Source organism: Ptychodera flava, chromosome 18 (assembly GCF_041260155.1).
Source record: "Ptychodera flava strain L36383 chromosome 18, AS_Pfla_20210202, whole genome shotgun sequence".
In the NCBI taxonomy this organism is placed as follows: domain Eukaryota; kingdom Metazoa; phylum Hemichordata; class Enteropneusta; family Ptychoderidae; genus Ptychodera; species Ptychodera flava.
Window position 1 is genome coordinate 25,516,068 of NC_091945.1, and position 14,408 is coordinate 25,530,475.

A 14,408-nucleotide genomic window follows, 5' to 3' on the forward strand; every position below is an offset into this window, starting at 1 on the left:
GAATGTCAATGGTCGCCAACTGAGACTGTGACGTCACTAGCGTCCCTTTCAAAATCAATCACTGAAAATGACCCTCTCATGATTGGCCTATGACTTGGTTGGGCAGAGCTAATTAATATGACGTCAAATATGTTAATTATGTTGACACTGGGTTGGAGGTACGGAGGCAAGCGGACGAATAGAATCTAGGCTAATATGGCACGGGCAGAGACAGAAAAGTCCCCCTAGCCTTTTATTTTTTATCGCTAGTGGCTTGTTGTAAACGGATTTCCATACAAACTCAATGATCTACAGGAAGCAGCAGCACACTATTGTCGTCGGAGTAGCACCGATCCGGGGGCACTTCCATTACTTGTTAACATGCATAAGCCCGCCCGATAGGGTGCGTATTTCAGCGACATGGTCTAAAATTTGGGTAAATTCAACAGTAACGATAGTCTAAAATAGGATTAAAATGGGGGTATTAATTCAACTGTAAACCATAATTTAAAATAGGGTGGATTTTTTTAGTGTCAATTCGTAAAACAAGAACGAATTTCAAACATCCGTCTCGTTAACGCCACGACTGGCTCTGACCTGCACTCGATAAGCATCAATTAAGCATCAATATTATTTTCTGTGGCAAGAGAACCATGAAAGAGACCCCTAGCCTTAGCCAAAGTAAATGCCGACTTCGCTTTAAAACAACGTCACTGATTGGTCAGAAACCCACATATGAAGATTTTAGGGTAATGGAAAACGTCCTAACAAAGTGGTTCTACTACTATTTGTATTTATCATGACAGGTAGGCCATTGCTACATAACCTGGTAGTGCTTTATGGACGAACGGGTACTAGCTATAGGCTTCTTGTGGTTCGAAATTTTAGAAAGACCCACCAGTCAGACTAACACGATTGGAACTAATTTGAGATAATTGGATTTTCATATTTTTGAAATTTCTCAAAAGTGTTAGGTGCCCTACAGCTGAATGTTACAATATTGCAAATTACTTATAAAAAAGAGTGTGTATCGTAAAAAGAAAAGCAGATGAGCTTACATTTGCAGATTAAATCGACATAACTTCACCATCCAATCATCCCAAATTAGTTCCAATCGTGTTGACTCTAACTACAGGTAGTTTTCAGAAGCTGGATCAATTTTTTGCTGGAGGGAACTTGGAAAGGGATTTCTTTCACCCAATTATTTTTAATATTTCCAGAAATCTCTTTGGCAAATATGGTTTCACCAGCAACAGCATAAATGCGGCAGGCTTTTCAGCCCGGTCATGCTAATGCTTGAATTTTTATCGTATAATTCGACGCTATGACTTTTGACCTGGGTAAAAGGTCATAGAAGTCTAAATGGATGTTTAGATAAAGAGATTTTAGGTCTCAATTAGGCCCAGGGTATTTAAGTGCGGACGCACACCCCTACTTCTTTTCTGAACAAGTGCCCCCGCCCAGAGAGAACAGACAAGATTGAAGTTTTCTAAACTATCTTTGCAGATACAATTCAATTCCATTCAATTCAAGAGAACTTTATATATCCCGAACATTGGCAACAAAAAGTGTTGAGCAAATATATCAAAATATTAGAAACATACAAAACGTACATAGACGCTGAACGATGACCTAAAACAAATACAAGACAGTGTTTGACGCCGGACAGCGTTGGGAATGAATGACATCTTGCCGTGCCAGTTAGCCCTGCAAACCTATCTTAATATGATATTAATTATTAACAAATATGAATATCATATTTCCATCTGATGGTAAAAATGGTATTTCAAGATGACGCGTAATGTCACTGTTCTTATATAAATACTAAGGGTGGACACTAACCGGACATTCGAAATAAAACTGCTCTGTATGTCAATCAAATTTAAACGACAACTGTCATTTGACAGCTTGCGCAGGGTTCATCAAAACGCTATTGGTCTCTACGTAACAGTGTACGGCTCGCGCCCAACTTTTAATAAATACCACTGAAATATAAAAAAAATGACCAAAAAGATATCCCACACTTCACATGTTGTGAGACACGCACTAGGTTTAGTTAGTTGCACGCCTTACGTCTTACTTGACAATACCATTAAACTGTCGAACACTGTGCGAAATCAATACCTCTGGCTTGAAACACTGGGACGTCGTTTGCGATGTTTTTGTACATACTTACATCATCAGAAAGCGGGTACTTCATAGCCTATCAGCACTCAGGAAATCTAATGTGACGTCACTAACCTATAATTTGCATAAAGATAAGTTTTCCCTTCGTACAAGCGGCGAAATTGCACTCCATTTCGAATGACAGACGCACTATTTGGTAATAATACAAAAAAATATTAATTTAAAGTAAGAAATTGCCATAATTACTGGTTTTGTTTGTAAATAACTTGTTGGCATGGTAGACTCGGAAGATAACGCGTTCCTGTGTAAATATGTCAATGTGTTCTGATATATATATATATATATATATATATATATATATATATATATATATATATATATAATTTGATTGATACACACTACCACACCAAGTTGTTTGGTCCGAACGTATTTTAATTAACTTGTGACACAACGTTTCGCTCCATAACTAGAGCTTCTTCAGGTGTACTGTATAACTGAATGTACAAAGATCGTACTGATAAATAAATGCTGTACATGAAAAAAACATTGCTTTACAAAACTTTGGACTGTGGAATTGTTTGACAAAGTCGATCGATTGAAAATGATATGTGATTTTGAGATAAAAGTACTCACCTTGCAGTCCGACGCCCAAGGTTGGAAACTGGCGTGCGGATATGCAGGTGAATTGCTATTTATGTCACGGGAAATGGATTGAGAGGGCGCTGTTGGAACTTATTTGAATAAGTTGAATGAAATAACGGATGAAATCACGCTTCCAATGTAAAATCTATGAAGAAGGCATAAGATTTCTCTATCAACCATTACGGAACGCACTTTCCATAAATATTACAAATTAACATTTTTGTCCTTTCTTCATGATAGCATCCGTATTTAATTACAATTTTAATTTGTTATCAAATATTGAACCAAGGTTGATACTTGACAACTCGTAAATACCTTTTAGACACTTGTTAATGTGTGATAATTCTCTGATAAAGTTAAGGAAATAATGCGATAAGCCAAATAAATTCTCAGATAATGTTTACACAATGGCTAGTACCAGATGAGTTATTAGATTATCTGTTTGATATGATTAATGAAGGATGAATTAAAATTATTTCATACATCTTACAAAATATCTCACACATAATAAGTCATACTTGTTCTATGTTGTAATTTTGTGTATTATTTTTATTGTAAATGTTTCGGTCATTAAAGCTTAGATTCACTTTTAAAAATGTGATATCTTGCATTGTGATGATTCACCTTCGCACGTACTCATGCTTTGTAGGACATGGAGAGGGAAAGACATCGCGGTTGAAATTACTTGAGATCAGCACCACAACAATCTTTGGCCCAGAACGAAGTGGCCTTATGTGAAGTTTGCCCACTGTAATGTTTGCAGTGTACTTTGCAGATTGTTAAACATGATTTACAGGTCTGAAAATTACACTCAGGTTTGTTGAGCTTGCTGACTGTTCTTGAAAATACTGATCGACCTCACGACTCTAAAACATACAAGCATAGCTATCGTTGTTCTCTTGGCTAGCACAAGCAAGCATCACTCAAAATGACGAGATATATGTAGAGTGTTTGAACGCACGGTACGGGTTTTTGGTGACCTCGCCTTATCATTCCAAATCTACACCAGTTTAAATTTAGCTCGTTAAGAACAGCACAATAAATCCTTAGTCGCCGGGCTGTTAAAATTGTGAAAAAGTACACCCACGCACAGACAACCAACATCCAACAATACTAGAGATGTCTGCCCGATGTTGATCCTCTCCCGATAAGTAAGCAGCCCTATCTACAGTTTGCCCAATTTATAATATCTTATGTGCATGTTGTGAAAATTGTCAATTTCAATGGATATCGTCTGCGGTAAATAGCGATCTCTACGTATTTAATCTGCCTGTGCCTGGCCAACGACGACGTGCCTAATCTACAATGATTCACGGAAATGTCGAAGTTCGTCATTCAAGGTACCACCACAACAATGGAATGAATGAATGTTATCCAATTACGCCTGTTATGTGTGTATGTCTGTGTGTGTAATGTGTGTAAAAACACAAGGACAGACGCTGGTGCTAGCTTGATAACTAAACTAGAACTTACTAGTTATTTTATTGTCTAAGAGTAAAGACTTTAACATATGATGTTAAGGATATACTTAATCTCTGGAATTTGAATGTCAAAGTCTGTATGTTGACTCAAAAATGTTTGCTTGATGGAAGTGAACAGATGTGAGATAGTGATTGAGACACTACAAAGTGAGAAGACTACCCTTTGAATTTTTTTTATTCTGTCACATATTCTTCAGTCAGAATATTGACTGCATTATTTCACAAATTTTATTTGAGCATTGTTTGCTGACAACTAGTGAATTACAGCACTTGTCATTTGAGTTTGGAAATTCAGTGTTTGGCACACATTGATTTCTTGACTGTGAAGTACAAGTTGTTTTACTCTAACACACAACATCAATGGATATGTCGATTGCCGCAAGGTGTCTTACCATACAAAATAAATAAACTATATCAGAACTTTTACCCTCGAAAAAGTATTTTTCCCCAATTCCGGCGTATGATTGGTTCAAAACTTCGCAGTCTCGGTCAAACTGTATATACATATGTCTGTTCATGTCTTTTAGAAAGTCTTAGACAAAAATGAAACATGTCCGTGTGATGTTTGGCCAATGGTTTATTGTCATATATTCTCATATTTATTGTCTTGGAGTAGTGCATCGCAAGACTGTACTATACACAGGGAAGAACGTACGCCCGTTTTCGTGGAAAAGCAAAAGTTATAGGGATAGCTGGCAACCGAAAGTTCGCGAAATACGAAGACATTGGTGGTGAAAAGGCGATTGGTTTTGTAGATCATACCATAGACAGTAGAGATGAGTACTGTCCACGACCATACGTACAAACGGCGAAGAGAGATATTTTGATTGATAGCATCGACAGTTAAGAGAATTTCGGTGTTTGTTTTGCAAGACTGCTTTACAGTGGTCAACAATTAGTATTGATTCAGGAGATGTTGCCGTTGAGTTCATAGAAGCCATTAAAACTGATGAGCCGTTGGCCACAACTTATAACGAATTAGGAGCACGCCTTGAGCTACATTTGTTGATAATTTTGATCATTACCATAAAGATCCGACCAGCTTCAATTTCTGCATCGATTTGGATATTTAAAATATGACTTATCTTTGCAAATAACACCCCTTGATTTTAAAATGGGCGAGCCTTGCGGTGTGGTTGACCATGGAGGTTGCACACTCTGTGAGCTACCTTTGTGGGTTAACAGGACTACGAAGTTTTAAGCCAATCATACGCCTGAGTCAGAAGAAAATACCGTAACTGCCACTTTTACGAAAAGGTAAAAGCTTTGCCGCAGTGGTTTGTTTTGAAACATTCGGCACGACAAGGAAATGTGAGACAATCGTCACATCCTTTAATGTTGTGTGTCAGAGTAAACAAACTTAAATGTTACAGTCAAGAAATCTGCCAAACACTGAAACTCCAAACTCAAATGACAAGCGCTGTAATGACCGCATTCACCAGAAACACATAAGGGCAGAGTCAATGCTTAGAATTCCTCAATGTAGGTATGGATAATACTTTCACTTGTCTCCTTTTTCTCCTCTCTACCCTATTACAATGCTTCAAATGAATACTACACTTTAAGTGCAATCAAGTTCATAATACATATTGGCATTTAAAGGAATTTCTTTCCTTGTTTTCAAATATTACAGTTTGCAGTACTCTGAAATACATATTTTGCATGTTCCTTTCTGACATGCTTGTATGTAACAAAAACAGTTTAATACTTGCCTATATGCATTCAAATTTAGCACAGGTTAGGTTTTTCTCAAGATGCATGCAAATTTTGGTTTTCCTTACTCCCGGTGTCATTGAACTTCTGATGAGCAACTAGATTTGTATGCTGCCGGGCAACGCACAATTGAATTTAAAAATGACAAACGATGTATGATAATGGCACTGGAACAATCATCGCTGCTTGCACAGTTAGATTACTCTGGTGGGTGTTTTGTCATGGATTTTTAAAATTATAATCAGTGCTTTTTCATTGATAATATATGTTCATCAATTGCATTCATGTATTACAAGCTTCAATTGCACGTAACTTACGGATAGGCTATCAATTGAGTAGTTTAATAACAAAATACTTATCGAGCTCAATAGTTTTGTAAGTAGTCTAGAAAAGAGATGTTGTATTCAATGGTTAAAAACTTTGTAAAATGTTGCCCACGTACATGTGGGAAAAAAATCCGGCCAACGTATCTTCTAAAATAGAGGATGGACAATAACATAATGCTATGTATTGTTGGGAACACAAAATAACATTTCTTGTTTGTCGCATGTTTACATACGCCGTATACTGTTGTGCTACTTGTCTTCCCAAACACAGTCATTTGTACCAATCTCACGAGGTTGTAACAGAAATAATATTAATAAACATTTTTCACAACTTGCACCCACTGAATATTCGTAAGTATAAATGTATAGGTTACAACTCATAAACATCACTATAGACTGCAGTCTATATTTCTGTGTAGGTCCTACAGTTGCTCCATGCAATTAAAGCTTGAAATGACAAAATCACATTTTGATGTTTTTATAAAACCAAATCAAAGCAGATTTGGTAATTTTCAAGACTGTGACAACTTTTAAATCTCAGGAAATTGCTGTAACTCTATTCCCTTTTGTAAATTTCTAATTATATAGTTCATTAATCTTGTGACACGAGGCTCGCTTTGAACTACCTTGCTACTATTGCGAGCTGGAAATGGACATCTCTCTAATATCAGAGGATGTGTGATTTTAGTCAACTTCTTCAATTGTTTGGCGAGAACTGTCACCTTCCTTAGCAACGGCGTTAGTTTTACTGAAATAATTAGGTATTCCGGCGCCACCTGTAGTCTAGTATAGCTTAGTGATGACGGGTTTGCATATGCCTTCAATTTCTTTGAGCCTGTCTTCATATTCATCCTTTTCTGCAGTCTGTGGGAGGGAATTAGAAATGCATCCTATTTGCTTTTCCTGAATATAAGTAATTTCCTTAAACTAATAATCCTTTTTCAAACATTCATGTAACAACAAACAGGGTCGATCATCTCGCCGTAGCTGTCATTGGGGTCATACTAACACTGTGTACTCTTGATGAATTTTGTTGCTTCCTAACGTTGTAACGAAGCTGAGTCCAATGACAATATTACCCATGATTATTGATATTTATGTTACTCTACGCCTGTTAATTCAGCACTCCCTTTACTGTCACTATATTCCTTAGATTATAACCTGACCTGTAACAAATTCACATACCTGGTTGATGTCAAGCCAGGTGATGACTTCTTGACACTTTTCAATAATCTTTGTCTTATCTTCTTCGCTGATCTTGTCTTTCAGCTTCTCGTCTTCAACAGTGTTCTTCATGTTGAAACAATAGCTCTCCAGATTGTTCTTGGCTGAAATTCTCTCCCCTTGAGCTTCATCTTCATCCTTGTACTTTTTGGCATCCTGCACCATACGTTCTATCTCTTCCTTGGACAGACGTCCTGTAAGACAATAGAAGCATAATTGAGAGTCATTGATACTGCACAACTTCCAAATCGCTATGTTCTTTGCCTGATCCAAACATTCTATATGAATAATTGCAATCATACGCATCCGTAATCTGATAACACTAGGTCAAAATTATTAATACAATAGTTATGAACTTAGTTTGAATGTAGAGACAGGTCTTTCTCTTGTGTAACCTTGATTTCACAGTTTCTAAGAGAGATTGCTATGTCTCTCTATAAAATCACCACATGAACTGCACGCTCTTGCATATCGAATAAGTTGTGAAATGTATAGCGCATAAGCTGGTGAATATTGCTGATGAGGTGTGGGAGATTGATGATACTAAAGTTGAAATCATCTCTCGTCATATAGCCTAGTAGAAAGGTGACTATTATAATCAAATTCAAGGAACATATCCAGATATGAAGCAGAAGAGGTGATCTCTGTAGTTTCTTTAATCTCCAATTCTGCAGGATAAATCATAGCGAGATAATCACTGAATTTGGAATTATTCCTTGGAAGCTCATCATCGTCTATGTATCCAAAGGTTAGGTTGAAAGTTCTAACTACAGAGACCTTTTTCTGTTTAATTAAGTTCTGGATAAATTCTGCCTCGTATGAGTACAGGAATAAGTCGGCAAGTAATGGAGCACAGTTAGTGCCCATAGGAATTCCTATACACTGTTGGAAAATGTGTCCTCCAAATTCAACAAACATGTTGTCGATGAGGAAATCAAGCATACTGATAATGTCTTTCTCGGTATAAAAAACTTTAGCATTTGTAGTATTTTTAACAAAATATGTAGCATTACACATATGCTAACGTTGACACCAACAGAAAAAGGTTTCAAATATTTTCTCCGAAAATAGAATGCACCACCTTCGACAGACAATAGTAGACATATAACAGATCACAGTTGAGGCTTCGACCAAAGCCGATTGCACAAAAGTTCACGAATACTCACCCTTGTCATTCGTGATGGTGATCTTATTTTCATTGCCAGTGCTGTTGTCTACAGCAGACACGTCCAGGATACCGTTGGCATCAATGTCAAAGGTCACTTCTATCTGCGGTACACCACGGGGCGCTGGATGGATACCAATCAGTTCAATTTTCCCCAAAAGGTTTTGTCAGAAATAAAAAATACAAGATTTACAAATAAATTGATGCAAAAGAAAGTAATCTTGCAAACTTGAACATGAATTGAACATTGACGTGTTGTAAAGGTATCAATTTATCAGAGGGTACATACATCCAACATCACCCAAAAGCACAGGACTTTAACAATTTCCAAGGTCTTTCAAAGATCCAAAATACCGTTTTCAAGATACCATGTATTCATGACTGATCATCGTGTCGTTTTAAAAAACTGGGCAGGTGGAGATTTTCAATTTCTCAGGACTTTCTAGGAAGCGTTAAAATAAAAAGGTCTTCCTAGGAACATCGGACCTTGTTATGTGAGAATTACTATTTACATACTTCTGTGACATGCAATTATTTACTATTTTCAAAAGCAACATTTTGTTTTAAAGTGCAATAACTTGCAACTCATTCCTATACCACAGTGGACCCTCGATTATAATTCAAAAAATGTTTAACGAAAGAAACATTTCCCTCTGAAATGCGCTTCAAGGACAACATGCAAGAAGTGGTGATTCTTTATACACTTAACGCAGATATTTATGAGATGACAAGTTCGGCTCGAACAATACATTTAGCAGTGCAGTGTATGATATCATCCAAGACATTATTTCTATGTTTGCTAATTCTAAATCCCCTGTTGTAACAAGCTGCCACCCTTATACTGAATTACTCACACTACCGTATTAGCTTTATGGCAACATGCCCCCTCCACATCCATGCACAAAGTGCCTACTGTGGACTGATATGGAAAACTATATTGTTATCAAGTTGACAATTGAGTTGGATATGTCTGTACTTGTTTCAATCTATGCTCTGGCAATCATTTAATTCAATTAAATTCAACAGAACTTTTTTCAGCCCCAACATGGGCAATAAAAAGTCCGGTTCAAATACAATACATCAAAATATCAAAAATATATAAAAGGTAAATACAGAGACAATGAGCGGTGGCTCGAACCAAAAGCAAACACAAACCAGTCTTTAACGCCGCTCGGTGGTAGGAATCAATGACTACCTACGCCGTTTTGACCAGAAAGCCGGGTATCTAAAACGCCGAGCAGAGGTAATTATATTAAACTCTGTCGACAAAATATGATTAATATTGACAAAGCAATTTGGCGGGCTTTTCTAAGTACTTGCCTACTATAAAATGACAGATTTCTCTGGGGTATTCAAATTAATTTTGAGCTACAAATTTGACACATAACCAAGAATTGTAGGGTCGCATTGGAAAGAATATGTTTACTCCTCATTTTGGCACATAGTAAAGTGCACTCTCTTCAACAGATCTTATGCAATAGCTCGAAAACTTACCCGTACCCCAACTTTCATTTACAAACTACAGCTGTTTTCTGATATAGGTAGTTTTAACATTTAATGTAGATAGACTTATGAAAAAAACAAACTTTGTACGAAACTTATTATATTTATTACAGAGATAACTACATCGCATAGCTACATCGCAAATTACATGTTTGAAAACTACATTAAGCTTTCGAACAGATGAAGTTTGTGAATAAAAATACGGGATGGGGAAGGTTTTCTACCATTTCATTACAACTTACGATAATGCACTTTATTACATATGTACTACAGTTTACTTGCATCGAAGCGCGCGCGTACTACCGGTATTTGCACTGCAGTGCAATACCAAAAACATTATGCCATCATTTCTTTATGTTAATGAGTATTTACCAATTTTGACCCGGAACTATTTTGTTTGTAAACACAAAAATTGTCGTCCACAAGATTTCATTTCACATTGGTTCGATGCTAGTTATCGTAAAGTGGATGACATTACAGATAAAAAACTACGACAAAGAAAACTGCATGTACTTATCGTATGTGAGGATGATTTGTACTATCCGGACTCGGAAGTCTTAGAGCAGTTTGTCGTCAGCGAAGCAAAAACTTTGACAACGGGCGACGTCGGCGCAGCCACAGTTACGTGTGGCTCGATACACGGTATGCGGTGGCCGCCGTGGCCACGGCGGCTATCATGTATCAAACCACACGTTACTGTGGGCGCAGCGGAGCCAATTAAACAGTTAACATTTTCAGAGATGTTTTGCCAGTAGTTTTCTCACCGGCCATTCCCTGTTTTCAATCCTTAAGAATATTTAGAAAGTCATTTTTTGCAGTTTGCAGTTTACTCTGTGCTTGTGTGTCCTACACGCTATTGATAACAGTGAGCGCTTGTGTGCCACGGTACGTGAACACTGAAATTTGATCGTTCGACAAGTCACGTTTGCGGTATCTTTCTTTTAAAATTCAGGTAAAAATCTTTGAACTGTTATTTGTATCGATCATTTAGAAGAATTTCAAGCTCAAAATGTGAAAAAATTAAAAGCGTTTCATTTCCAAAGTTCTCTTCGTTTGACTATCTATGGCATGTTGCAGAGTTCGAGCTCTGCGACGTTCCTTTGACGTCATCCTTGATAAACAGTGTCGCCTCGAGGACAGATATGCGGATTCTTAAATTTGTACAATTCTTTTCTGATCTACCACCTTCAGGGCCTCAATTTAAAGCTCTTGGAGAAAGAAAAACTTTTACCGTCTTAGATTTTCGAAAATCCAAAATTTAATTTGTCCCGATGACGGGGATGGCGGCCATTTTGAATCTCAAATATCGCAAAAAGTTTTGTAATTTGTTTCGCTAGTTCCAAACTTTGTACAGTGACCCCCGATTTTTATTGTTGATTTGGTAAGAGGATGGTTGAAAGTTTGATGTAGGAAAGTTTAAGTCTTTCACGTTCGAGGTGCATACTATCTTAATTGAGCTTCACACATCAAAAAAGTAACGTTTGAATACACTTAGAGCAAAACTACTCAAAGTAATCGAAGAGAAAGTTTAACCTCCTTCCTCTGAACGCGATGAGTTTCATTTTTCATATGCGTTTTTAATTATAAACAGCGCCCCAACATAAATGCGTTCGCTTAGAGAGAGCATACTGGACATTTTACACTTTCATTGCATTTCATGGAAACTGTAAAAATGGTGGAGTAAATAATAAAACCATTCAAAGTCTTTAAAGGCGCCATAACAAGTCTTTTTTAGAGCTTAAAGTTAAAATTAGTAAGAAGTTTAAACAATAATGAATACATTTGCGGAATCAATTTGTAAAACATTTTAGAGATGGGGGAACCTTGGTGGCAACATTGATGTTGAATTATCTTGTGAAGGGAAGAAATATGCAGGACGTTATAGGGTGTAATGGCAGCACATATTCATATATAAGGAATGAGAGTAGATGAACAACTTGTATTAAAATGAGTTGTTTTAGAGACAGTTGTTATTGCAAATTTTACAAATTACGCGTTAGGTTCTTTGTCCCCTTCTTCGACAGCTATTTCACCTTCTTCTTGTTTCTCGTCACCTGATACAACTTTGTATTCAACTGATTGGGATTTGGATTTGGATGATTTCTCAGTTGGTTCCTTCTTCTTCTTGCACTTCGGGCAACATCGGCAGCAGCAGCAGCGGTCGAGTTTGCCGAAGTACCAGCAGAATCCCAGTCCGACACCAAGGCCGACGAGTCCAAGACGGCTCAGTCACAATCAGGGTGCTCTAGAGTGTTTCTCTTTTGTCAAAATTTCATCTTGTAGACACATATCTAAATTTACTAAATTCACAAAGCTTAAGGTTTGTTACATATTTGCTTGAAAGTTGTGAACCAAACTTTCTCAGTATTTCCATGGCAACCAGTTCTATATTGCGTTGACACACAGTCACGGACACTACAAAATATTATGAGTTGATGGAGAATATTCTTTTTAAAAGTTTAACCAGAAAATATATACATCTGTTGTAGAAAATAAGGTGAATGTATTAGGATTTTACCCAGCTTTGCATGATTTCCTGCAAAATGATTTGTTACGAAAAAAAAAAGAATTTTTCATTTTTTTCTCCCCATGAGCTTATGATTCCTCTAGTTTACAGATTTGCCCTTAAGTACATTTAAATTATTTTTTACTGCAATTTTTGAAGTCTTTAGAAAACATTAATAGTATTTGCAGCAAAGTTTTGCTCATTTTTTGTTAGTTTTCTAGTCATTTTTCTAGTATGGTAAAAGCGTCACGGACACTACACATTCAGGAATATGTGTGTGAAACAAACTATTGTTTATTATAACCAGTAAACCTGTAAAAAAGTAAAATTATGACAAGAATTGATTACAAACAAATCAAAAACATATTATTGAGGAAGTTTGACATAAAGAATATTTGTAGTACTGGTATTTTTCAATAACCAGAAAATTTTATCAGAAATACAACACTGAATGCAAACATTCTTGAGATAACTGGTATGTAGAAAATGCTATACAATACAAAACTGTCCTTGTAACCCTATAAAGTGAACAATAAATGATTTACTGAACATTTGGTTTCCAACATATTATTGTGATCTGTATTTCAGTAGCGTCACGGACACTACACATTTGAATACTTAAAGGGGCAAATTCTTTATCAGTTTCAACAGACAATATTAAACACAAATTCTAAATAAAGTCATGAAGAGTATAATATAATACTGTCTGGCCACTCATAGTGATATTTGTAGGTGACTGGAGTATTTTAAGTATTTGGTCAGCATCTATTGTGTATAAGGGAGAAAGAGGTTGCAAATCTGACTATTTATGGTGAAACTGCAGTAGTGTGGGCTCCATTATGGATCTTTGTCGATAGTGATGTATATAAGGGGAGGATTTATGTCCTGTAATGTTATTTTTCTGTTTTATCCCATCGTTTGCATTATAAGGTTGTATAATTTGTGTTTGATAGAATTTCAGTCTTGTGTTGTTTGTTAATGGAAAGCTATGGCGAGACATACTCGGATCTAGCATGTGGTGTCTTTTGAATGCTGTGATCCTGAAATCAATGTTTCAAAACCCAAGTGTGTGGTTTCTCCTCAGTCGCAATGTCCTGTCTTTCCTAAGTTGTTGTGTCAGATATTTTGATTTTTATATGCTTCTTCTTGTAGTCGTTTTCATGTGTTATTGGCTTAAAAAAATAAAGCCAATATTTCCATATTTTTATATTGTGTTGAGATTTTTTTGTGAATTTTGTTTTTGACAAGTGTGTCTTGTATGTTTTTTGTTTTGTTTTTTTATATGCTGTTATTGGGGGTTCAGGGAAAAGGGTGTTAATGTTTCGTCCTTTTCAAGTTCCAATATTTTGCAAGACTTTCTTTCAAGTCTTTTGTTTTAATGTATGTTGTTGTGAAGATTAGATTATTTGTTGCTTCCTTCTTTATTTTTCTTGTACTTTTTGTTGAGTTCAATTCCTGTGTTTGATTTCTATTGTAATTCTAGTTATTTCTTTTTCCGTGTATTCTCTGTAAATTAATTTTCTTGTAAAGAAATCAACTATCTCCTTGGAATCGTTTGGGTCATTGGATGTACAGAAGTATCCGAGAATTTCACCTTCAATTTGTCCTTTAAAATTTGATTTGGGTAACATGATTCTATGTGCAGGTATTGGAATGTTCCAATTAGTTTTGTGTGGGTTATAATAACCAAAATATTTTCTTGGTTGTGCCTTGGGCCCTTCAAACTTTTGACGTAGAGAAAT

General features: G+C 36.3%; 1 protein-coding gene across 1 annotated transcript; it reads right to left on the minus strand.

The window, feature by feature from the left end:
• Positions 1 to 4,242: 4,242 nt before the first annotated feature.
• On the minus strand, positions 4,243 to 9,391 carry LOC139117247 (heat shock 70 kDa protein-like). The gene is made up of 3 exons (XM_070680193.1): positions 8,659 to 9,391; positions 7,454 to 7,686; positions 4,243 to 7,132 (listed from the first exon to the last, which is right to left on the minus strand). Exons 2-3 carry the CDS (start codon positions 7,655 to 7,657, stop codon positions 7,052 to 7,054), a joined length of 285 nt encoding a protein of 94 aa, XP_070536294.1. The 5' UTR covers positions 7,658 to 7,686; positions 8,659 to 9,391; the 3' UTR covers positions 4,243 to 7,051.
• Between the last annotated feature and the right edge of the window lie 5,017 nt (positions 9,392 to 14,408).

Coding starts and splice junctions, on each gene's coding strand:
- LOC139117247 (XM_070680193.1), bottom strand. CDS start 7,657: ATGGTGCAGGATGCCAAAAAGTACAAGGATGAAGATGAAGCTCAAGGG. Junction 7,133..7,453: donor CCTGGCTTGACATCAACCAG/GTATGTGAATTT, acceptor TCCCTCCCACAG/ACTGCAGAAAAGGATGAATA.